Source organism: Nothobranchius furzeri, chromosome 6, assembly GCF_043380555.1.
Source record: "Nothobranchius furzeri strain GRZ-AD chromosome 6, NfurGRZ-RIMD1, whole genome shotgun sequence".
NCBI classification, from domain to species: Eukaryota; Metazoa; Chordata; class Actinopteri; order Cyprinodontiformes; family Nothobranchiidae; genus Nothobranchius; species Nothobranchius furzeri.
Genome location: NC_091746.1, coordinates 76,932,399 through 76,953,935, shown reverse-complemented (window position 1 = coordinate 76,953,935; position 21,537 = coordinate 76,932,399). Strand labels below are relative to the sequence as shown.

The following is a 21,537-nucleotide window of genomic DNA, read 5'->3' as shown; positions in this document are numbered from 1 at the left end:
ACACCGTCAGAAAACACACACACGCACACACACACACACACATACATGGTCAGAAAACACACACACACACACATGGTCAGAAAACACACACACACACACATGGTCAGAAAACACACACACACACACACACACATGGTCAGAACACACACACAGACACACGTATGGTCAGAACACACACACACACACACACACACACACACACACACACACACACACACACACACACACACACACACACACACACACACACACACACACACACACACACACACACACTGTAATCTTTCCAGTTCCTGTTTTAAAGGAGGTTAAATCTTTCTTCAGAGGCCAACAACAAAAATAAAAATAGAAATTCTCTCTGCTGAATATCAGCACTGGTGTGATTCAGTCGTGGGCACAAGGCCGCAGGCCAAGTGCCATAGATAATCACACCAGTGCTGATATTCAGCAACAATGCACGACCTCGAGTGTGATATTGCTTTTTTATTCCTGGGAAATCATTGTGCAGTTACCAAGGAGTTGTTGGGGGGGAAATCTGATAACAAACGTTTTATACAGTTGAAGCAAAAATCTGAACCTGGAGAGATTTAACTAGCAATGGCAAAACCAAAAGTGTATACAAAAACAAAATAATGATGATTAGTCAGAAATGCATTTAAGTAGTGAAAAGAAAAGAAAAGAAAAGAAAAGAAAAATTACTAAAAGATACCAGTTGTGTATTTCCCATCTACTGTTCATTTCTCTTTCCAACAGGGGGCGATGATTATTTAAGGAGCTGCTTGTCGGACGCAAAAAGAATCCACAGAAGAAGAAATTGCTGTTTGCCGTTAAATTTAAAAACAGGCGGCAGCTTCTTTGGGTTTGGAAACTTATGAAAAGGTACATTTAACAACAAACTGGATAATTTAAAACAAGATGAAAACAACTTTCGGTTTTAAATTATGTAGAGTGTAAGTTAAAACATAAAAATGTCCAGTTGTGAGTGATTATCCACGTAGTTTTCTTTCTTTGCTTATTCCGATGGGAGAGAGTTGTTTAGCTCACGAGCCACTGGAGACACTGTTTATGCTGAAAAAAGTCTGGACAACGCAACTGACTTATGTTGGAATATTTTGTGTTTGTTCCTTTTTTAAGAGTTTAAGATGACTGCGGACAACGAAATGAGCATTAAGGAGGCGTTTCAGCGCGCTCAGAAGAGCCACAACAACAAGGCTAAGCTAGTGGCGAGTCTGAAGAGCCGCTACAACAAGGTTAATATGCAGCTACTTTCCTTCTGCAATGTTCCTTAGACACTTCTTGTCGTATTTATTGCGCAAATGATTAAAACCGCAGCTGTTATATATTTGTAAATAGCATTACTTCTACAAATGACTATTTTATGTTAAGCTATTTCATAAACATGATGCAAAAGAGCTCTATGAAGAAAATGTGAATCAAATTTACTGCATTTCATGCATTCTTTGTTCTGTTTTTTTATTCACATTGTTTATTTTAATTTATTTCCCATTTTATTATTTTTCTCATTTTGAACATTTTCACTGAGCTTGTGAAGCACCTTGTAATTTTTACCTTTAAAGGCACACTAGAAGAAAACCTTTCTAATTCTTCCACGAGAACCTGAAACCCAAAGAAGTTCCGTCATGCTTTTCAGTCTGGACAGAAACAATAGGAAATGCCACTTTAACTCTATTAAATTTAGGTTTGTGAGCTCAAGTGTGGATGTGAACCAAGCATGAACTAAATTCAGGAGAATCAGACAATGCTGGCTCCTGTAGGGAAATAAAAAAATGTCACCTGGATTTATGATCTGGAGCTGTGGCAGTAGGTCAGGCAGTGTATACCTCTAATTTCACCATCCATCACTAATCCCATACTCTTGCAGCTTGAGGACAAGACGATGTTCCACGAGGAGTTTGTCCACTACCTGAAGTATGCCATGATTGTCTACAAACGTGAGCCAGCTGTGGAAAATGTGATTGAGTTTGTTGCAAAGTTTTCCACAAGTTTCCAGTCTCCACCTAAAACAGAGGAGGAAGAGGAGGAGGAAGAAGATGATGAGGACGATCACCCATTTCTGAGCTTCATCTTCAACTTCCTGTTAGAGGTATAAACATCTATTGTTGTCTTTGTGACCATTTAGACAAAATATCAACTTATGTTGATGCTTGAAAGTCGTGGCAAGTTTCTTTTAATCGAGTAGTTCTGCACATTTTTTATTAATACATCTTCTGTTCCAGATCACAACCCATTTAGATTTTGCTCCTTTTGTCTTTTTAGTCTCATAAAGCTAACAGTCATGCCGTGCGTTTCCGGGTGTGCCAGCTGATCAACAAGTTGCTGGGCAGCATGGCAGAGAACGCCCAGATCGATGATGATCTCTTTGATCGGATTCATCAAGCCATGCTGGTTCGTGTCACTGATAAGTTCCCCAACGTGAGGATTCAGGCGGCTCTGGCCATGGCTCGCCTTCAGCAGCCAAGCGACCCAGACTGTCCCACCATCAGTGGTTTGTTTTCTTTGATTTTACAAACAAGCTTGTTTTTTTTTTTATTGGCCCGACTTCTCTCACGCTTTGCCTTTTTCCTCTTTCCAGCTTATATATTAATTCTGGAAAATGATACAAACGCGGAGGTGCGACGTGCTGTTCTGTCCTGCATTGCGATGTCGCCTCAGACCCTTCCTAAAGTGTTCAAACGCACTCGAGACATCAAAGAAAACGTTCGCAAACTAGCTTATCAGGTAGCCATGAAACAAAATTAATTATTCTAGAAATGCAAGTAGAGGCTAAAATATGTAACAGCTCTTATTTGTTAGCACAATAAACAAGTTGATAGTTTTTTTTTAACATTTGTGTTCTATGTTTAAGGTTCTAGCTGATAAGGTTCACATCAAGGCGCTAACCATTGCTCAGAGAGTTGGACTACTGCAACATGGTCTTCATGACACTTCAGGTAATGTTCAAAGGAAACAGGAATTATTCCCATGATACATTTGAAGCTTAAAACATATGAAAATGCTGTTTGAAAGTCTAAATATTATTTCTACTGCCTGTTTAAGCAGTTTTTGTCAGATTTGTTTGATTAAACCAGATATTTTTAGAGAAAAAGAGATCCGTCCTCACACTGAAGAACATTGGTTTGTGTTAAAGCTTTGTTTCTCCCGTTGGTAGAAGCCATCAGAGAGGTGGTCTGTAGTCGTCTGTTACCAGCCTGGCTGCTGCTGCTGGATGGGAACATCATTGAGCTGCTTCACCGTCTGGATGTGGAGAACTGTGCAGAAACTGCCATGGAAACTCTCAAAGCTCTCTTCAAAGGCATGTCTACTGAAGAGCTGCTGCAGAACAGAGCGCAGCTTGACAACAGGTCTACTCTCGCACCTCTCCTCTTCACATGTGACCAATAAAAAATTCTAAAGTTGGAGAATAAGTGTGTGTTTCTCAACAGGAAGCTGATTCCAGTGGACTCTCTGACTTGTGAAAATGTTGTTTATTGGAGAGTTCTGTGTGAGTTCATCAAGGGGAAAGGAAACGATGGTGATGAAATGCTGGAGCAAGTGTTACCGGATGCTGCGACGTATGCTGAGTACCTTCGTAGGTAAGAAAGTTTTTGGTCAGGCTACTTATTAGCAATAATTAGATTTCTAAAAGGAGTATTTAAAATCAATTCCTGCTCTGCACTTATGTTTTCAATTTAAAACAAATATGGATGCCAGTAAAATTCAAACAAATCCCGATATGTAAAATAATCATCAATTGGAAAATCATAAATTCCAGTAGTTGATCCACATTCAATTCAAATCAAAGATACTTTATTAATCCCAGAGGGAAATTAGAGTTTCAGTACACACAATTCAGAGATCAGACATACATGGGCATAGACACATGACAAGAATTGGTGACTGTGGTCATTCGCAACCTGAGTCGCGCTACCTTAATAGAGATCAGAGGGGTTACATGAGGATTGGTTCAGGTGGAGGAAAAAAAGGCACTTCAGAGTTACCCTCCACAGGGAGGGCAGCTTTGCTATGCAAAAAACACCTCAAACAGAAATGCAACAGACTTCAGACATAACACAACATAAGTGTCCACTAGGTGGGGTGGTAGGGTTTGGGACTCTCCACACGTCAATGAATGCAGCCACGATAAGCAGCGCTCTTCACCTCAGTCTGGAAAGGGGTGGGAGGTCGTTGGGTTTACAGAGCACAGTGACTCCTGGAACGATTCGGCGGCCTTCACAGCTTGCAGTCCCGTCCAGGCCGGGATAGGGAGACAGAGTTGCCATGGCGACCGCAGCATTCCACATTTCTTCAGAGGGGGTATTCGTTTCAGCCTCACAGGCTCAAGGGCACCAGATTCAGATAAGAAATTGTTTTGGAGCCAGACGGAGATAATTTCTTCTCTGTCTAAAAGTTCCGTTGGTCCTCAACCTCTCAAAATCCAATAATGGCGTAAATTAATTTATCCCAATCCGTGCTGATTCGTCCACTCGCTCCTTGATGGCATCCATCTTTTTTGCCAACGCATGAATCTCAGCCAAAGTTCCAAGCTTACGCCTCATCTCGACAATTACATGAGTATGTGAATTCACAGCACGGTGCAATCCATCTCTGAACTCCGGCAGTGAGCCAATATTCCTCAACAGCTCGTTAATTTTCCGGTAAGTCAGGTAACCTCCAAGGCCAAAGAGCAGGAAACCTGACGCCAACACCACAAATATCCAGACATCTTGAGTATCCTCTACAGACATCTGAGAGAGTCAAATCAGGTTCCACTGTTTCCAGGAGTCCATGATATGCCCAACTGGATCTGTCCCAGAGGGGCACCCGGGAGCCCCTTCTCCCATTCTCATCGTTGAGAAAATTTTATCAGTCGCGTTGAGTGACCAGCTGACCAGGTCCATTTTTAATAATTTCCAGTTTCCAGAAAAAATGTAGAAGCTTCGTACACCCAAAGACAGACAAAGTGCCTTGGGGATAAGATAGGGAGGAGAGGAGGAAAAAAGCGTCTGTACTCTCCAAGAGCCGGAAGAATATCTGAGAATGTTGGAGTTACTTAAATGAAAGGATAAATTTGATTAGATCTTCTCTAATGTCTTATTTAGCATTTATTCTGTAAGTCTCCTGCAAAAAATATAATCGACTAAAAGGGTTGTCAACACATCTGAGAATGGGACAAGTAAAAAAAAAAAAGTTATTATTTGTTAAAAGTATGGTGGATATTGTGGGAGTTAAGAGAACACACACACCTTTACATCCTAATGTCACATTGGTAACTTTGGTGGGTTTTTTTCTCCGTAAGCCAATCAGTTGATTCGTTGCATTTTAACAATATACAAGCGTACGTATGGTCCATGTAAACGCTCATTTCCTGTAAGTATTTGATACTACTTTTTTGCTCCCGATCAAAGCAATTTGTTATTATAGTATTAGCTATAGTATTATTATTTCATTGTGTTTATTAATTAATTCTATTTTTTGCTTATCATTTATTTTTCCTTGCACCGCAGGTATCACAGTGATTTTGTAATGTTGCGTGTTTCTCACACATGTGGCATTAAAACCATTCTGATTCTGTTACATGTTATGTTCAGGTTTTAGCTTATTTTCACACTTTAGGCTTATTCTGAGGAGTACAAATAAAATATTGACCATGCAAGAGTTTTTGCATTTTTTAAAGTAAACACATATTTGTGGCCCGACCACAATCATCAACTTGGTGATTCTGGCCCTTGTCTTGACAAGTTTGGACACTGCAGGTTTAAACATCTTGTGATTGTAATGGCCGTGCTTCTGAGACAGGGTGGGTACGTCGTGTCCGACAGGCTTGTGTACAGCTGCGTGACAAAAAAGGAAGCTTATACCTTGGCTCCAGGAGGCCACTAAATCTGATGTTGGCAACCGCAGACAGTCCTCTAGTGTGATAGATATACTGCTCTCTTGGCTGTGACCTTTTTACCGTCTGTCAGCACGTTTTCTTTAGCGTGTCCTTAAGTGTCGGCTGGCTCTGTGTTTCTGTCCGAGTTGCTGCAGGGTGTCTGTTTTCAAGGTAGCTGACACAAACTAATTGGAGACGGGAGATTTACTGTGGCAATCCCTGAAGGGGAAAAGCCAAAAAAGAAAGACTTTTTTTTTTTAGGCGGAAATAAAAATTTCAGGCGGTAGCAGAGTCGTAGTGTTGAATACAGCTCTCTTTTCCACCATGTAAAATACCCAGTAACTTCTCAGCCCGGTTTAAAATATATCCAAACACGTTAGTTCTGCTTTAGCATGCTAGATAGCAGCTACATGTTGTGTCTGAGTTCCTGCCTGCTGTAAATTGTGTGATGTTAGGGTGTTGCCTATGAAGCAATGAATATTGATGTAGTGGAACGTGGTGAAATTAAAACTTGTTACGTTTGAAAATCTCTCAGGGTGACTTTTAAAGGTCATGCTTGTTTTATATTGAGTTAAATCAGGTCTTTTCCACCGGATTCTGATGGCTTGAAAATCACATGATCAGATCGGAGCGTCCCATGTTCCAACAATAAGCACATATACTTACCGTAAATCCTCTAATACAGCCCCAGGCCTGTATTTGACTCAAGCTCATCAAGCTACAGGCCTTTATTGGAAGGAGGGCCAGAATTAGAGGCAGGCTTCTATTTCTATTTGAGCTAAATGAACTAATGGTTCGCTGGAGTTTTTGACAATTAAAATTGCACCCACATTTTCAAAGTTAAACACATTTCTTTTAACGACGGTAGTTTCTGCTTCAGCCCTCTCCCCCCTCCCCCTGCGCAGCAGCCGCAAACTCACTGATGCGCCTGCAGCCTCTGAGTTTCTGCTGCTCTAAACATTAAAATAATTATTTCATTTTCTGTTCCTCACTTCTGATTACCCTCAGTGGTGTTTGTTTGTTGCAACCAGCAGGTACAAAAACTAACTTGTTTTTATTTGACTATTTTTCTGCCCTGTCTGTTTATTATCTTCCTGCATCTCCTCTCAATCCTAAAGAGAAACTGCTACCTGGGTTCATATATATTCACCTCATGAGTTACCTTTGAACTGCAGTTCTAAAAGATCTACCGACTGCAAAAACAGTGAAGTGCTTACTGCTTGGCGGCCGCATCAGTGATCGGTGCGTCACCAGAGGACAAAACAGGTGGTGCGCCCCGCTCCGCAGCAGCGAAACGCATCAGGCGCAAATAAAAGAATAAAAGACAGAAAACATAAAAGGAAATGAGCCGACATGAACGATCGTGTGTTAAATTAGTTTTTGAGGTGGCGACACCTGATTTGATAATGTTACTGTGGCCGTGCTCAGGACGCAGATGTCTGGAGCGCGTCAACAATCAGAGCTTTGCATGTGCAAGCTGGTTAATGTTAGGATGGGGTGAGGGGAATGTTAAATTGCAAGAGGGTAAACGTCACAATTTGGTTAAATGCCCGTTTTACGGCGGGTGTCAGTACCGACGCTCTGGCACAGCGCGTAGCCTCCCGACGCGCAGGAGCTTGTCACCTGCTGACAGCAGGCTGCTGTCTTTTCCGTGGACTGCATCTTGCCGCTCATTATCCCGTGACAGCGACTAGTCGATGACAGTCATAAAAAGTCACTATAGTGAAGTTGACTAGTTCATACAACCCCTGCTACTGCTCCCCAGAGTGTTCTGCAGCATAATCAGCACGTTCTCTTTGAACTTGATATTAAATTTTCGCCTCCTCTTCGTCTCCGCACCTGCCAAATCACGGTCTGTCACTGGCAAATCAAAAGTGAGACGGATGACACAACCACTCCCCTGTGGTACTTGCTTGTTACCACATTCCACCCGACCACAATAAAATACCGGCCATTATTCACCTCCGCCGACTCAGACACCGGCCAAAATATGATACCCGGCCGTTAATTGAATACACGCCAATATTAGAGGATTTACGGTAATTACATCTAGAAATCAGGCAGTGCAGAAGCTCTTTGAGCATAACTCACTGGACCAGGGTTTATGCGGGGCATTAAAAAGCATTAAAAGTCATTCAATGAAATTTTCTAAAATTAAGGCCTTAAATGGCATTAAAAAGCATTAAATTAGATTGTCAGTGGCATTAAATTTTTTCAAGAAATATTCTTAAATAATTTTAATTTTTTTGTCTTTATTGTGATTTGTTGTGAAATTGTATGAAACGTATGTTTGAGTCAATACGCTGGCAGAACCATTTCGATTATTACTTCTGTTCCGACCGGTTTCTTGTTGAATTGTCGTAAAACCGGATGTTCGACAAGAAGCTGGATCGTGAGGAGTAAACGTTTGGAAAATAGGGAAATGCAAATTCCAGCAAAAGTGGTTGGAAAACGATAAATTCAAGGTATGGCTGCAGCCCGTTAATGGTCAAGATGGAGAAGGATTTTGTACTGTTTGTAAGAGAAAAAAAATTTAAAGTTAAAGTTCCATTAGTTGTCACACATACTGATGTGTGTGCGAAATTTGTTCTCCGCATTTGACCCATCCCCTGGGGGAGCGGTGAGCTGCAGACACAGCCGCGCTCGGGTTTTTGGTGGTTTAACCCCCCAATCCAACCCCTTAATGCTGAGTGTCAAGCAGGGAGGCATTGGGTCCCATTTTTTCAAAGTCTTTGGTATGACCCGACCAGGAATCGAACCCTAATCTCCCAGTCTCAGGACGAACACTCTACCACTAGGCCACTGAGCTGGTTGTATTAAACTTGGTACAATGGGTGTGAACGCTGTGAAATCGCACATGCAGTCGGACAACCACAAAGGCAGACAGCAGCTAACCGTGACTAGTTACTTTTCTGTAACTAGCAACGCGACATCTTCTGCAACTACCACGACCACAACAAGCAGCACAACTGCAGCTGCGAACCCTGCCGTCGGAACATCAAGCACGCTTCAAAAATTGTTTGGATCACCTGCGGCGCTTCAGGCAGAGGTGCTCTGGTGTCTGTACACTGCCGTGCAGCACCACTCCTATGCATCCAATGAAGGTGTTTCGGAGTTGTTCCAGGCAATGTTTTCGGATTCTGAAATGGCTAAATCTTTCACCTGTGGAAAGGACAAGACAAGCTACGTTTTAAAGTTTGGACTCGCCCCACATATAAAAAAAGAACTGATTTCTGCAGCTAACAACGCTGGACCATTTGTGCTGATGTTTGATGAAAGCTTCAACCAGTCCACAAAAAATAAACAACTAGACGTCCATATTCGATTTTGGGAGGCTGGTGCTGTCCAGTCACGTTATCTTGGATCACAGTTTGTGGGCCATTCAAAGGCTAAAGATTTGCTGCACCATTTCAAAGTGAGTATATTTGTACTTTTTGTTTATGAAGTGGTATTCCAGTGAATTAAAGAGACAAGATGTGTTCATTTTGTTGAGGTTTTTTGCTTTTAGATAATTTTAATAAGCTTATTTTGAAATTTCTATAAGCACATTTCAAATCAAATATGTTGGTGTAATGTTTTCAGGTTTTCTTTTTCATATCAAATAATAAAATTTATTGTATTGTATTCATAGGATTGTGTGTGTCTGCTAGACATGAGGAACCTCCTTTCCATCAGTATGGATGGGCCAAATGTGAACTTGAAGTTTTTAAATGATTTCCAGCAAGAGCATGCTGAACTACATGGAGGCCGCCAATTAATTAATGTTGGAAGCTGTGGACTGCACACTCTGCACAATTCATTCAAGACTGGCTTCTCCACATGGAATATTGAGAAACTGTTAAGAGCAATGCACTTTCTTTTTCACAATGTCCCTGCAAGAAGAGAAGATTTTACAAAACTTACAGGCTCATCTCTTTTTCCACTCCCATTCTGTGGACACAAATGGGTGGAAAATCTTCCTGTTGGAGAGAGAGCTATTGAAGTATGGCCAAAACTTAAAGAGAGTATGTTAAAGAGAGAGGGTGCCAGGCGTGGACTTAAGAGAAAAGCATTAGAAGATGAGCTAGAACAGCTGAAAAAGAAAAAGGAGATATTAAGGGTGGTGTGTGTCAGCCTTCAGAAAGATGCTGATCAACTAGCTGAACAGGCAGAAAACAAACCGAGCACGCTCATGGCTCAAATGATAACAAAATCTAATACTCTAAGGAAGAGATACAGGGACAAATGCAGTGAACTGACAGATGTTGAGTCAGCTGGAATCAAAAACTAGTGAGCTAAGGCACATGCATTAATCCTGTTGTGTGTGAAAAAAAATGCTGTAGCATGTTCAATAACATGTAACATTCCATGCAACTATGTATGTGCTATGTTCCAGGCATACGTTTTTTTTTTTTTTTTTTTTTTTTTGTTTATCTCAGGGTACATTATAATACATTGAGTTCTCAGAGGATTTTTTTATGTACATATATATCTGTGGATTCTCACGTGTGTTTGTTTATGGCATTAAAAAGGTTAAAAATGGCATTAAAAAGCATTAAATTTGTTTAGCTGATTTCTGCAGAAACCCTGTGGACACATTCGGGCCTAACTAGCATAAACCATCATTTGTAGCTTGTTGGGCTAACAGGCTAAACTCTCAGTTAACTGTATCAAGTTTGCTAGCTTAGCATTGCTAACACAAGTCATCCCCCACACATTTTTACCACTCTTCACATTTATTATTTGTTATTTTGTAATAACCTGTTTACCAGGGTTTCCGTAACGGCATCTTGTTGCTTTTTAGGCATCTGAAAGCAGCTCCAGAGTTTTCAGAAGAACTTTTTCTGTATGTAACTGTGTGGAGAGTAAACCCTTATTATATAACTGCTTTGAGTAACCTGGCACTTTACATTTAACAGTTTAACTGAGGTTGGCAGAGGTTGAGCGGTACCGGCTAGATATAGTCGGACTCACCTCGACACATTGCATTGGCTCTGGAACCCGAGACCTGGAGAGGGGTTGGACACTCTACTTTGCTGGAGTTGCTCCGGGTGAGAGGCGGAGGGCTGGGGTTGGCTTTTTGTTAGCCCCGAGACTCTCTGCCTGTGTGTTGGGGTTTACCCCGGGGGACAAGAGGGTAGCTTCCTTGCGCCTTCGGGTCGGGGAACGGGTCCTGACTGTTGTTTGTGCGTATGGGCCAAATATCTGTTCAGAGTACCCACCCTTTTTGGAGTCCCTGGGACGAGTGCTAGATAGTGCTCCATCAGGGGACTCCATTGTCCTGCTGGGGGACTTCAATGCTCACGTGGGCAATGACAGCTTGACCTGGAGGGGTGTGATTGGGAGGAACGGCCCACCTGATCAGAACTCGAGCGGTGTTTTGTTATTGGACTTCTGTGCAAGCCGCAGTTTGGCCATAACGAACACCATGTTCGAACATAAGGATGCCCACCGGTACACTTGGTACCAGGGCAGCCTAGGTCACAGGTCGATGATAGATTTTGTAGTCGTATCATCTGACCTGCGACCGTATGTTTTGGACACCCGAGTGAAGAGAGGGGCGGAGCTGTCAACTGATCACCACCTGGTGGTGAGTTGGATCAGATGGCAAGGGAACATGCCGCGTAGACCTGGCAGACCCAAACGCATAGTGAGGGTCTGCTGGGAACGCCTGGCAGAAGAACCTGTCAAGACGGTCTTCAACTCCCACCTCCGGCAGAGCTTTGACCACGTCCCGAGAGCAGTGGGGGACATTGAGTCCGAGTGGGCCTTGTTCCACTCTGCGATTGTCGAGGCGGCTGTTGCTAGCTGTGGTCGTAAGGTGGCCGGTGCCAGTCGTGGTGGCAACCCCCGTACCCGCTGGTGGACACCAGAGGTTCGGGGAGCCGTCAGGCTGAAGAAGGAGGCCTACAGGGCGTGGCTGGTCTGTGGGTCTCCGGAGGCAGCAGACAGGTACCGGATAGCCAAGCGGGGTGCAGCAGTGGCAGTTGCCGAGGCAAAATCTCGGGCGTGGGAGGAGTTTGGTGAGGCCATGGAGAAAGACTATCGATCGGCTCCAAAGAGGTTCTGGCAAACTGTCCGGCGCCTCAGGAGAGGAAGGCAGCAACTCGCTCACACTGTTTACAGTGGGGATGGGGAGCTGCTGACGTCAACTGAGGCTATAGTCGGACGGTGGAAGGAATACTTTGAGGAGCTCCTCAATCCCACCAATGCGCATTCCGAGGAGGAACCAGAGCTGGGAGGCCTGGGGATGGACTGTCCGATCTCGGGGGCAGAAGTTGCTGAGGTAGTCAAACAACTACACAGCGGCGGAGCCCCGGGGGCGGATGAGGTTCGTCCTGGGTATCTCAAGGCTATGGATGTTGTAGGGCTGTCATGGTTGACACGTCTCTACAACATTGCGTGGTCATCGGGGGCAGTTCCTAGGGAGTGGCAGACCGGGGTGGTGGTCCCCATCTTTAAGAAGGGTGACCTGAGGGTGTGTTCCAACTATAGGGGGATCACAATCCTCAGCCTCCCTGGAAAGGTCTACTCCAAGGTACTGGAGAGGAGGGTCCGATCGATAGTTGAATCTCAGATAGAGGAGGAGCAATGTGGTTTTCGTCCTGGCCGTGGAACTGTGGACCAGCTCTATACCCTTGCAAGGGTGATGGAGGGGGCATGGGAGTTTGCCCAACCAATCCACATGTGCTTTGTGGATTTGGAGAAGGCTTATGACCGTGTCCCCAGGGGCACCCTGTGGGGGACGCTCCAGGAGTATGGGGTGGGTGGCTTTCTGTTAAGGGCCATTCAGTCCCTTTACCAGAGGAGCGTGAGTTTGGTCCGCATAGCCGGTAGTAAGTCGGACCTGTTCCCAGTGAGGGTTGGACTCCGCCAGGGCTGCCCTTTGTCACCGGTTCTGTTCATCACATTTATGGACAGAATTTCTAGACGCAGCCGTGGTGTGGAGTGTGTCGAGTTTGGTGGCAGGAGAATCTCGTCTCTGCTTTTTGCAGATGATGTGGTCCTCCTAGCTTCATCCAGCTCTGACCTTCAGCTCTTGCTGGGTAGGTTCGCGGCCGAATGTGAAGCGGCTGGGATGAGGATCAGCACCTCCAAATCTGAGACCATGGTTCTCGACCGGAAAAGGGTGGCTTGCCACCTCCGGGTCGGGGGAGAGGTCCTACCTCAAGTGGAGGAGTTTAAGTATCTCGGGGTCTTGTTCACGAGTGAGGGTAGGAGGGATCGGGAGATCGACAGGCGGATTGGTTCGGCGTCTGCAGTGATGCGGACGCTGAGCCGATCGGTCGTGGGGAAGAGGGAGCTGAGCCAGAAAGCCAGGCTCTCGATTTACCGGTCGATCTACGTCCCAATCCTCACCTATGGTCATGAGCTTTGGGTAATGACCGAAAGAACGAGATCGCGGATACAAGCGGCCGAAATGAGTTTCCTCCGTAGGGTGGCCGGGCTCAGCCTTAGAGATAGGGTGAGGAGCTCGGACATTCGGGAGGGACTCGGAGTAGAACCGCTGCTCCTCCGGATCGAAAGGAGCCAGTTGAGGTGGTTTGGGCATCTGGTCAGGATGCCTCCTGGACGCCTCCCTGGGGAGGTGTTTCGGGCATGTCCTGCCGGCAGAAGGCCCCCGGGTCGACCCAGGACACGTTGGAGAAGTTACATCTCCAATCTGGTCCGGGAACGCCTTGGGGTCCTGCCGGAGGAGCTGGTGGACAAGGCCGGGGAGAGGACGGCCTGGAGCTCCCTAGTTGGGATGCTGCCCCCGCGACCCGGACCCGGATAAGCGGAGGAAGACGAGAGACGAGACGACGAGAGTTTAACTGCTGCCAAGCAAAAAAAAAAAAAAAAGCTTTACAGAAGCCGAGTTGCTGCCTGTTGGCTTGTGGACAGACGAAAAGTGTTTGTGTCTTGCTGCCTACCATTGCATTTATGGTTTTATGTTCTTACCTGCAGCATTCTAAAACCTGTGTGCACCTAACATAAATATGTGGTTTATCTTGGTGGACTGGGCCGTTCTGACTCTTTACTCTATTCTAGCTACCTGAAAACGGTTACTGATATGTCTGAGGAGCAGAGGGCCGACTATACCCAGCTGGAGATGGGCATGACCAAAGAATTCATCTCGCAGCAGCTCATTCATCTCATCGAAAGTCTCGACACCAACGAGGAAGGTGGCAGGTGAGATGGAGAGAGATGCAGAGGGGAAAAAAAAGTGATGGTATGAACGTCGTGTTGATCTGGATCAAATGTTTTGTGTTTTCAGGAAGCGAGTTCTGGCTGTTCTGCAGGAGATGTTGACTCTCCCTCAGACGCCCTCATCCCTGGTCTGCCTGCTCACTGAGAAACTCCTCCTCATCATCCTCGATGACCAAAGACGGGTCCAAACTGTTAGTTTCTCCTTTAACTTCCATTTTCATGGACTCTGCTAATAGGGTAGAAATGTCAGAAAACACACAACTCCCAGTTTTTCACAGAGGCACATGTTGTCAACAGGTGGCAGAGATAATTTCAGATGTGATGGAGCCCATCACGGAGGTCAGCCAGCCAGTGGATGAGAACAAGAGCCGCCGACAGCAGGTCCAGGTGGGTAACGCTGGACAACGTGATCTCCTCAAGCATCCAGAAAAAGATCTGGATACAATATCTTATTTATTTTACTTAATTTTTAGCTGAGACTTCGTTTTGCTCCTTCTAATCTCTCCATTAGTTATATTTCCTTCTATCTACAAAATTTCAGTGATTTTGCTCTTCCTCCAGCCTAATGCTTTATATTTGTAGATGGCGCACATTCCAACTAGTTGAGAGGAGGTTTTTAACTTGTAGATTATAAGTTTTGGATTTCATAGACAGCTGCAGTGATTTGGGAGGCTGTAACTACTAAACAAGTTGGTCTTTTGCACAGGTGTTTAAATCCATGTGAGTCCAAAACCCACAAGCGAGTCTCCAGGGTCTCGGCTGCTGTAGTCACAGATTCCTGTCTCAGCGTTTAATCTGGTCCAGCATTATCCAATAAAAGACCAACTCTTCTTTTGTCTCTATTTCACCTTTTTTGATTTCTATCCAGTTAGCGGAGGTGAAGGTCCGCATCATGGAGGCTAAAGAAGCTTTAGAGAACTGCATCGCTGCCCAGGACTTCAGTCAAGCAGCAGAACTGAAAGAATCCATCACCAAACTTGAGGACAGCAGGAACCAAATCCTGCAGGAAATCTCTGAGAGCAACCAGCCGGTCATCAAGGAGGTCCGAACCGAGAAGGTACATAGCGACACGGGAAGCTCCGCCTTTGTAATATAATTTGCTGCTAGCGGCTAAATGAATTCTTGTCATTAATTGTTTTTTCCAGAATGACCCAGAGACTCTTCTGAGGTGTCTGACCATGTGTGCGGAGTTGCTGAAGAAGATGAACATCAAGACTCCGATCGGTCCAACCATCAGTGCCTTGATGTCCTCGCTGGTATAAAAGTTGAATTTTTGCTAATTTTGTTAACGCTTTATGTAGGACGTCTAGAGAAAAAGAAGTAACTCACATTTAAAATGGCCACAAGTTCACATCTGAGTTATGAGCGGGGGCCTCATTATTAAGACTGTATAGAATCCTTACAAAAATTCTGTATCTATGCATATAGCAAAATCATTTTCCGACCTATAAAACACTGCTTACACACAGCTGCACGCAGTTTCTGCTCTATAAATCACTTTAAAATCACACCCCTACCTCAACACACGAACTTTCTGCCATAAACGGCGAGTGCAAAGCACTTAATACTCTGCATATAAATAAACCGGATGATCGGTGGCATTTCACTGCCATGGCAACAGAGTGGTCTAGGAAATTTGGTTTCACTGATTGAAATCAAGGTGAGTGAGGTAGAGGCACAAAAAATAGTTTTGTTGCTTTTGAGCAGCACCAAGTTGTTGCAGCAGTGAGGTGTTGAGCCGCAGAGCGATCACTGCAGACATAAAATAAAAACATAAAAGTGGTCAGATGGAGGCAAAGAGGAAAATGGCAATAATCACTGAAGTCATCCAATACGACCTCAAATCGATGATGGGCATTGGTTTGACCTCTCCTTTGATAACAGACCTTTCCAGCAAATGTTCACTGATGCTAAAGTCTAACCCTGCTTTAACCATCACAGGCTCCTCTAAACTCAGAACAAGATCTGATATCGATGCCTACAACTAGGGATGTCACGTTCCGATATCGATAACGGAAGTAATTTGATATCGGCCCAAAAACACTGTATCAGATTATATTGGACTGCTTCAAAAATCTCAGATAAAAGCTAAGGTTCACATTTTACAACCAATGGTTAAAAAAAATATATATATTGTAATTTTTTTCATACTTACTGTTATCTGCTCTTGTTCTCCGATTGAGTAATATCACTTGATCAAGCCTTTCATACATTCCACACTACAAAATAACAGGGATGCACCGATACAATACTGGTATTGGTATCGGTGCCGATACAGATACTGATACCGGTATCGGCATCGGTAAAAGTTAACAGATACCAGTAACTGATACCAATGCAGTTGCTTGAAAGTGACTTCACTGTAAGTTGTCATTTCTGTTCACCTAATATTTTAGTTTTGTGATCACTTATATTACTTTTTATCTACCTCACAGTCTTTTCCTATTGAAAACAGAAGAAAATAAAACCTGTATTCCAATTCATTGCATTTTTTTGTGTGGTAGAAGTATCTGTATCGGTATCGACGAGCACTCAGATCCAAGTATCTGTATCGTATCGGTTAGGAAAAAAAGTGGTATCGTTGCATCCCTACAAAATAAGTAAAAGTATGTATGATTGTACTGATATCGTATCGGATTGATATCTGTATCGGTCAATGCTGAAGGCGGCAATATCGGTATCGTATCGGAAGTGAAAACGTTGAATCGGAACATCCTTACCTACGAAGCAGCAGAAAGCTGAAAAACATCAGCTAGAAAAGTGTTTTTAGCTTGAAAACTTCATTAAAAATTCAACTTCAACAACGTCTGTGTTGACAAATGTTTCTCATCCTTTATTTACATTGGTGTTTTAATTTGGATCAGACTTTAGACATTAATACCAAATCAACAACGTGTTTAAATTGAATCAAAACTAAACTTAAAGTGTCTCTCTTTTTGTTAGATTCTGCCGAGCATAGCTAATCCTTATCCTGCCGTCCGCAACATGGCTGTGGTGTGCTTGGGAACATGTACTCTTCACAGTAAGGAGCTGGCCAAAACTCACATGGTTCTTCTGCTGCAGGTGGGTTCACACAACCAGCCATATCATACACTAATGCTCGCGTGTGTGTGTACAGAAGTTATTGGCCTGGATTATGCTATTATACTTGTTTCACCTGTTAACACACGGTACATCATGGGTGATGCGGTAGTTGTGGCTAGAGGCTTGTAGTGTCGGTGGTAAACTCTGTGGTTGTTTGTCCAGATTGCCCAGCTGGATGAGGTAAAGATCCGCATCAGCGCTCTGCGGTCCATCATCGACCTGCTGCTGCTGTTTGGCTTCCAGCTGCTCTCAGAAACTGCTTCCAGTCCGACAGCCCAACCCAACCAATCACCTGAGAGGCAGGAGGACGACGCAGCGGCTGAGGACAAGGGAGATGTCCCAGAAGATACCGCCCAGAGTATTCTGGTGATGCTTTCAGAGTTCCTGGACAGTGAGGTGAGGCTGATCATGTTTGTGTTTCTGAACTGTATAAAAAAAAAAAGGAATTTTGATACACGGGGAGGGGGTGTGGGGTCTCAGTCCAGCCTCAGGTTAAATTGAGATATCTGGAACTGTCTACTAGGGGCTTCACATCCACATTGCATATATTGAGTTCATCCCTGGGTGGCCTACCAGGCGGTTTTTCAGCCTATTATCCTCTGGTGGTCCGGGCCAACACGCCCGCTACGACTGATTGGCCGGCTCAAATACACGCCTACCGTTAGGCGGATAAAATTAACCAGCAGGAGCTTCCCACATGCACAATTCATTATCATTCTGGATGCTGAGACGTAAACGTCGCCTCTGACTGAAGCTACGGCAGCTCTCTGTCTCTTTCTCACTGCTGTGAGGAGCACACAGACGCACATGGCTGCCTTTGTTTAAGGGAGGCACCACAAACGTTTTCACGCATCCTTTGGCCTGCCCATGTGCTCGGAGATTTCCCCGTTCCTGAGAAGTGTGTGTGAAGAAACCCTACCGGTGCTGGAGCAGGACCGACGCCACCCAGCCCAGACGAGCTGGCCCAGATGGGAAACTGCTCTACCACCGTGGCTTTTCCTCTTGGTCACTTGGGGGTGTGGTGGTGGGCTTACACTTGTTCTGTCCAGAGACAACACTTTGTCTGCTTCAACTGTCAGAACGGGTTGAGAAAACAGTAAACATCTTCGTGTGAAACATCTTTAGGTGTCTGACCTGCGGACGGAGACAGCAGAGGGCCTGGCCAAGCTAATGTACACGGGCCGTATTTCCAGTGCCAAGATGCTTTCACGTCTGGTGCTGCTGTGGTACAATCCCATCACAGAGGATGACACACACCTGCGGCACTGCCTCGGTGTCTTCTTTCAGCTCTACGCGCGTGAGAGCAGGTCTGCCATGTTTTGTTAGAACAGCTCTAGCTTTAGTGACGGCACTTGCCCGGATCATGTTAATGTTTATGTGCTTTGACATTTCGTCTGCCTGTTTCAGATCTCACCAGGAGGTTGTGGAGGAGAGCTTCCTGCCGACCATTCGGACTCTACTGGAAGCTCCAGCCACCTCTCCTCTGGCTGAGGTGGACGTCAACAACGTTGTCGAACTTCTTGTTGAGTTGACCCGCCCAAGTGCACTCATTAAACCTTCTACCAACATAGAGGTAAGAATGCAGCCATTTTGTTCTTTTGCTGGAGTGACATTATTGAGCTTACAGCTGAAGCAGGGTTCGTACGGTCATGAAAAACCTGGAAAAGTTATAGAAATGGAAAATGCAATTTCTAGGTCCTTGAAAAGTTCATGAAAAATAATATCCTCTGTAAAGTTTTGGAAAAGTCATTGAAATATTGTTTGGATAATATTTTGGATGTGTAAAATCTAAAAAATACAATGGCGTACTATGATTAAAATTTACATTGCCACAGAAGTGCAACGTGACGCTCTCGCTGCTACTGTCCGACTCGGTGTGCACCGCCACGTTCGATTTCTGTTTACTAAATGCGTGCGGATAAAACGAGCGCGTGTGCGCCACTTTACCAATGTATCATTACTCTCAAAACAAACTAGTCCCAAATTAAAACAACGATCGTAATCAAACGGCTTTACCAAAAGGAGGAGTTTACTTTTGAAAAACGTATGAATGTACTTTTATGAAGCAAATGGCAGGTGGCCACAAGAGCACGGAAGGAGATGAAACGAAAATGGGGTTCACCTGATGGCCTATGATGATGAGTTTTACGTTACCGTAAAGTAGGCCGAGTGTTCATTGGTTCACTGTTTGTCGGTGTCTCAACTTGTTATCCCACGTGGATTTTAAAATGCTACGAAATGCCGGGGCAGTTTTAACGATTGGCTTTTCATGGAGAAGTATCAACTGTGGGTACTGAAAGACCCTGACAAGAAACGCGCAAAATGCAGACTTTGCTCCAAGTCCTTCGATATAAGCGGCATGGGAGAGGCGGGGCTGGTAAGCCACATGAAAGGGAAAAACACACTGCAGCTGTCGAACGCTGCAGAAGCCCATCAGTCGGCGAGTTTTTTAAAACAGGCAAAGATGGTGTTAGTGCAGTTTCCTCCGCACCGACACAGGCGGTTGTTGATGCAGCGGCTGCGATTTCCACGGCAAGGCAGACAGTCATGGATGCATCTACAACAACAGAAGTACTCAAAGCTGAAGTATTGTGGGCATTAAAAGTAATGAACTCTCACTACTCTTACAAATCATCAGAAGACGTAGCTCCTCTTTTCCAGGCAATGTTTCCTGACTGTCAGATTGCTAGATTTGCAAAAACTGCAGCTATGTGTGCACATATGGACTAGCCCCGTATTTTAAGAAGCTGATACTGAAGGACATGTCTCAACAAACGGCATATGTTGTTTTATTCGATGAAAGTCGACAAACATTTGCAGTCGAAACAAATGGACATTCATGTTAGACTGTGGGTTTGATTTAGAGGCACCGACTACGATGGTCCGGCTGAAATGTGTTCATTTTTGGTCTTGGAAATTCAGTGAATGGTTATGGAAAAGTCATAGAAAAGTTATGGAAAACCATAGCTAAAAAAAGTGTATGAACCCTGCTTAAGTAAATAATGATGAATAACGTTTTTGTCACTGGTTGTATCCTCAGGAGACAAGTGTGCACGACTTCCTGGCAGTGCGTATGTGTGGGGAAATGCTCAAAGACCCCACAGCCCCTGAAGTTCGTCTCTATGCCAAGGCTCTTAGCAACCTGGAGTTCAGCAGGGACGATGCCGTCAAGGAGGACCTGCAGTCGCTGCTGCAGCAGCTGGTGCAGGTACGATGCACAAGGACACAAGCATTTAGTAGCTCTGTTGGTGTCCTACTTAAAACAATAAGCTGAACTACTTCAAAGACAAACCAGTGTTACCGAAAAAGGATTCATATCTGCTTTAATGGCTCTTTTGTCTGTCTACCAGGTGGTGAAGGATCACATTTGCCTTCGAGCTCTGGAGAAGATGCTGCAACAGCTGACGGACTCCAAAGAACAGACTGAGCTCCTCAGTGCGAGTCCACCACAACCACTGGATGTCAATGCTGATGGTACAAAACTACTCCTGGCTTCTCCATAGTTGGTGTTTGTCAATGTAAGAGTTGTGTACCGTGTTTTTCAGAAGCTGCAGCAGATGATCTATCAAAGTCTGTCAAAAGAGCCAAAAGAGGTAAAGCAGGTTCTATACATTCGGTTATTAAGAGCAGATTAACTTTTCGAGCTCTCTCAGATGGCTGAGTGGAAATGACTCGGCACTGGGAGGTAACCGGAGTGTTTGTCTGCACAGGTCAAAGAAAAGCCTCCACTGCCAAGGGAGGCAGAAAACCGAGCAGGAAGGCCGAGTCGTCAGAGGAGAGGTGAGCTCAGGAGTGTTTGACTACAAATAATTAGATTTAGATGTTTTATTAATATATTGATACTTCTGTTTTGGCTGCAGTGATGGAGAAAACGTTCCAGAGACCGTTTCTGTGGTTCGTCCATCACGGAGAGCCAAGACTGCAGCTTTGGAGAAAACTAAACTAGACCTCAACCCTCTTATCAATCAGGAGGCCAATGTGTCATAAATGTCTGGTCAGAAAGTTTCATATGTAAAAAAAAAAAAAACTTTTTTCAGAACTTGTTTACTCATTAACTGTCATGTTTGTTTTGTTCCGTTTTTAATACCAAGCGTCTTTAAAGCAGTAAAGTGAGATGTATGTACAAAATGTGTTCATATCAATTAAAATAAACTTGATTTAATTGTTCAGATGTACTTGGTCACGTTATTGTTATGGTCCTAAAAGCTCCTTTCCTGTCTGGACCATCTCCAGCTGTCGGACCTTCCTGACTGGTTTTTTACTTCTAGGAAAGGAAGATGAGTAACACAGATCCTGGTACTCTCAAAAAAGACTTATTCAGTAGGTAGATTTTAAATTTGTTTATATAGAAAAAACTGAAAATAATACAAATAAAACACCTTGACCCTCCTGAAGCCACTATTTGGTTGTTT

General features: G+C 44.2%; 1 protein-coding gene across 1 annotated transcript; it reads left to right on the top strand.

Moving 5' to 3' along the window:
* Nucleotides 1–750: 750 nt before the first annotated feature.
* On the top strand, nt 751–21,294 carry ncapg (non-SMC condensin I complex, subunit G). The gene is made up of 22 exons (XM_054744770.2): nt 751–879; nt 1,135–1,250; nt 1,883–2,104; nt 2,278–2,506; nt 2,594–2,739; nt 2,867–2,951; nt 3,170–3,362; nt 3,444–3,593; nt 13,883–14,023; nt 14,109–14,232; nt 14,339–14,428; nt 14,910–15,098; nt 15,187–15,297; nt 16,985–17,104; nt 17,288–17,521; nt 18,251–18,432; nt 18,533–18,698; nt 20,166–20,333; nt 20,476–20,599; nt 20,671–20,718; nt 20,836–20,905; nt 20,986–21,294. The coding sequence occupies exons 2-22, from the start codon at nt 1,143–1,145 to the stop codon at nt 21,110–21,112; spliced, it is 3,027 nt and encodes a 1,008-aa protein (XP_054600745.2). The 5' UTR covers nt 751–879; nt 1,135–1,142; the 3' UTR covers nt 21,113–21,294.
* Nucleotides 21,295–21,537: the final 243 nt, after the last annotated feature.

What these genes read in the sequence shown, in the direction of transcription:
- ncapg (XM_054744770.2), top strand. Translation starts at nt 1,143, where the DNA reads ATGACTGCGGACAACGAAATGAGCATTAAGGAGGCGTTTCAGCGCGCT. An exon ending in AACCTTCTACCAACATAGAG is followed by an intron (nt 18,699 to 20,165) that starts GTAAGAATGCAG and finishes TTGTATCCTCAG; the next exon opens with GAGACAAGTGTGCACGACTT. An exon ending in ACTGGATGTCAATGCTGATG is followed by an intron (nt 20,600 to 20,670) that starts GTACAAAACTAC and finishes CGTGTTTTTCAG; the next exon opens with AAGCTGCAGCAGATGATCTA.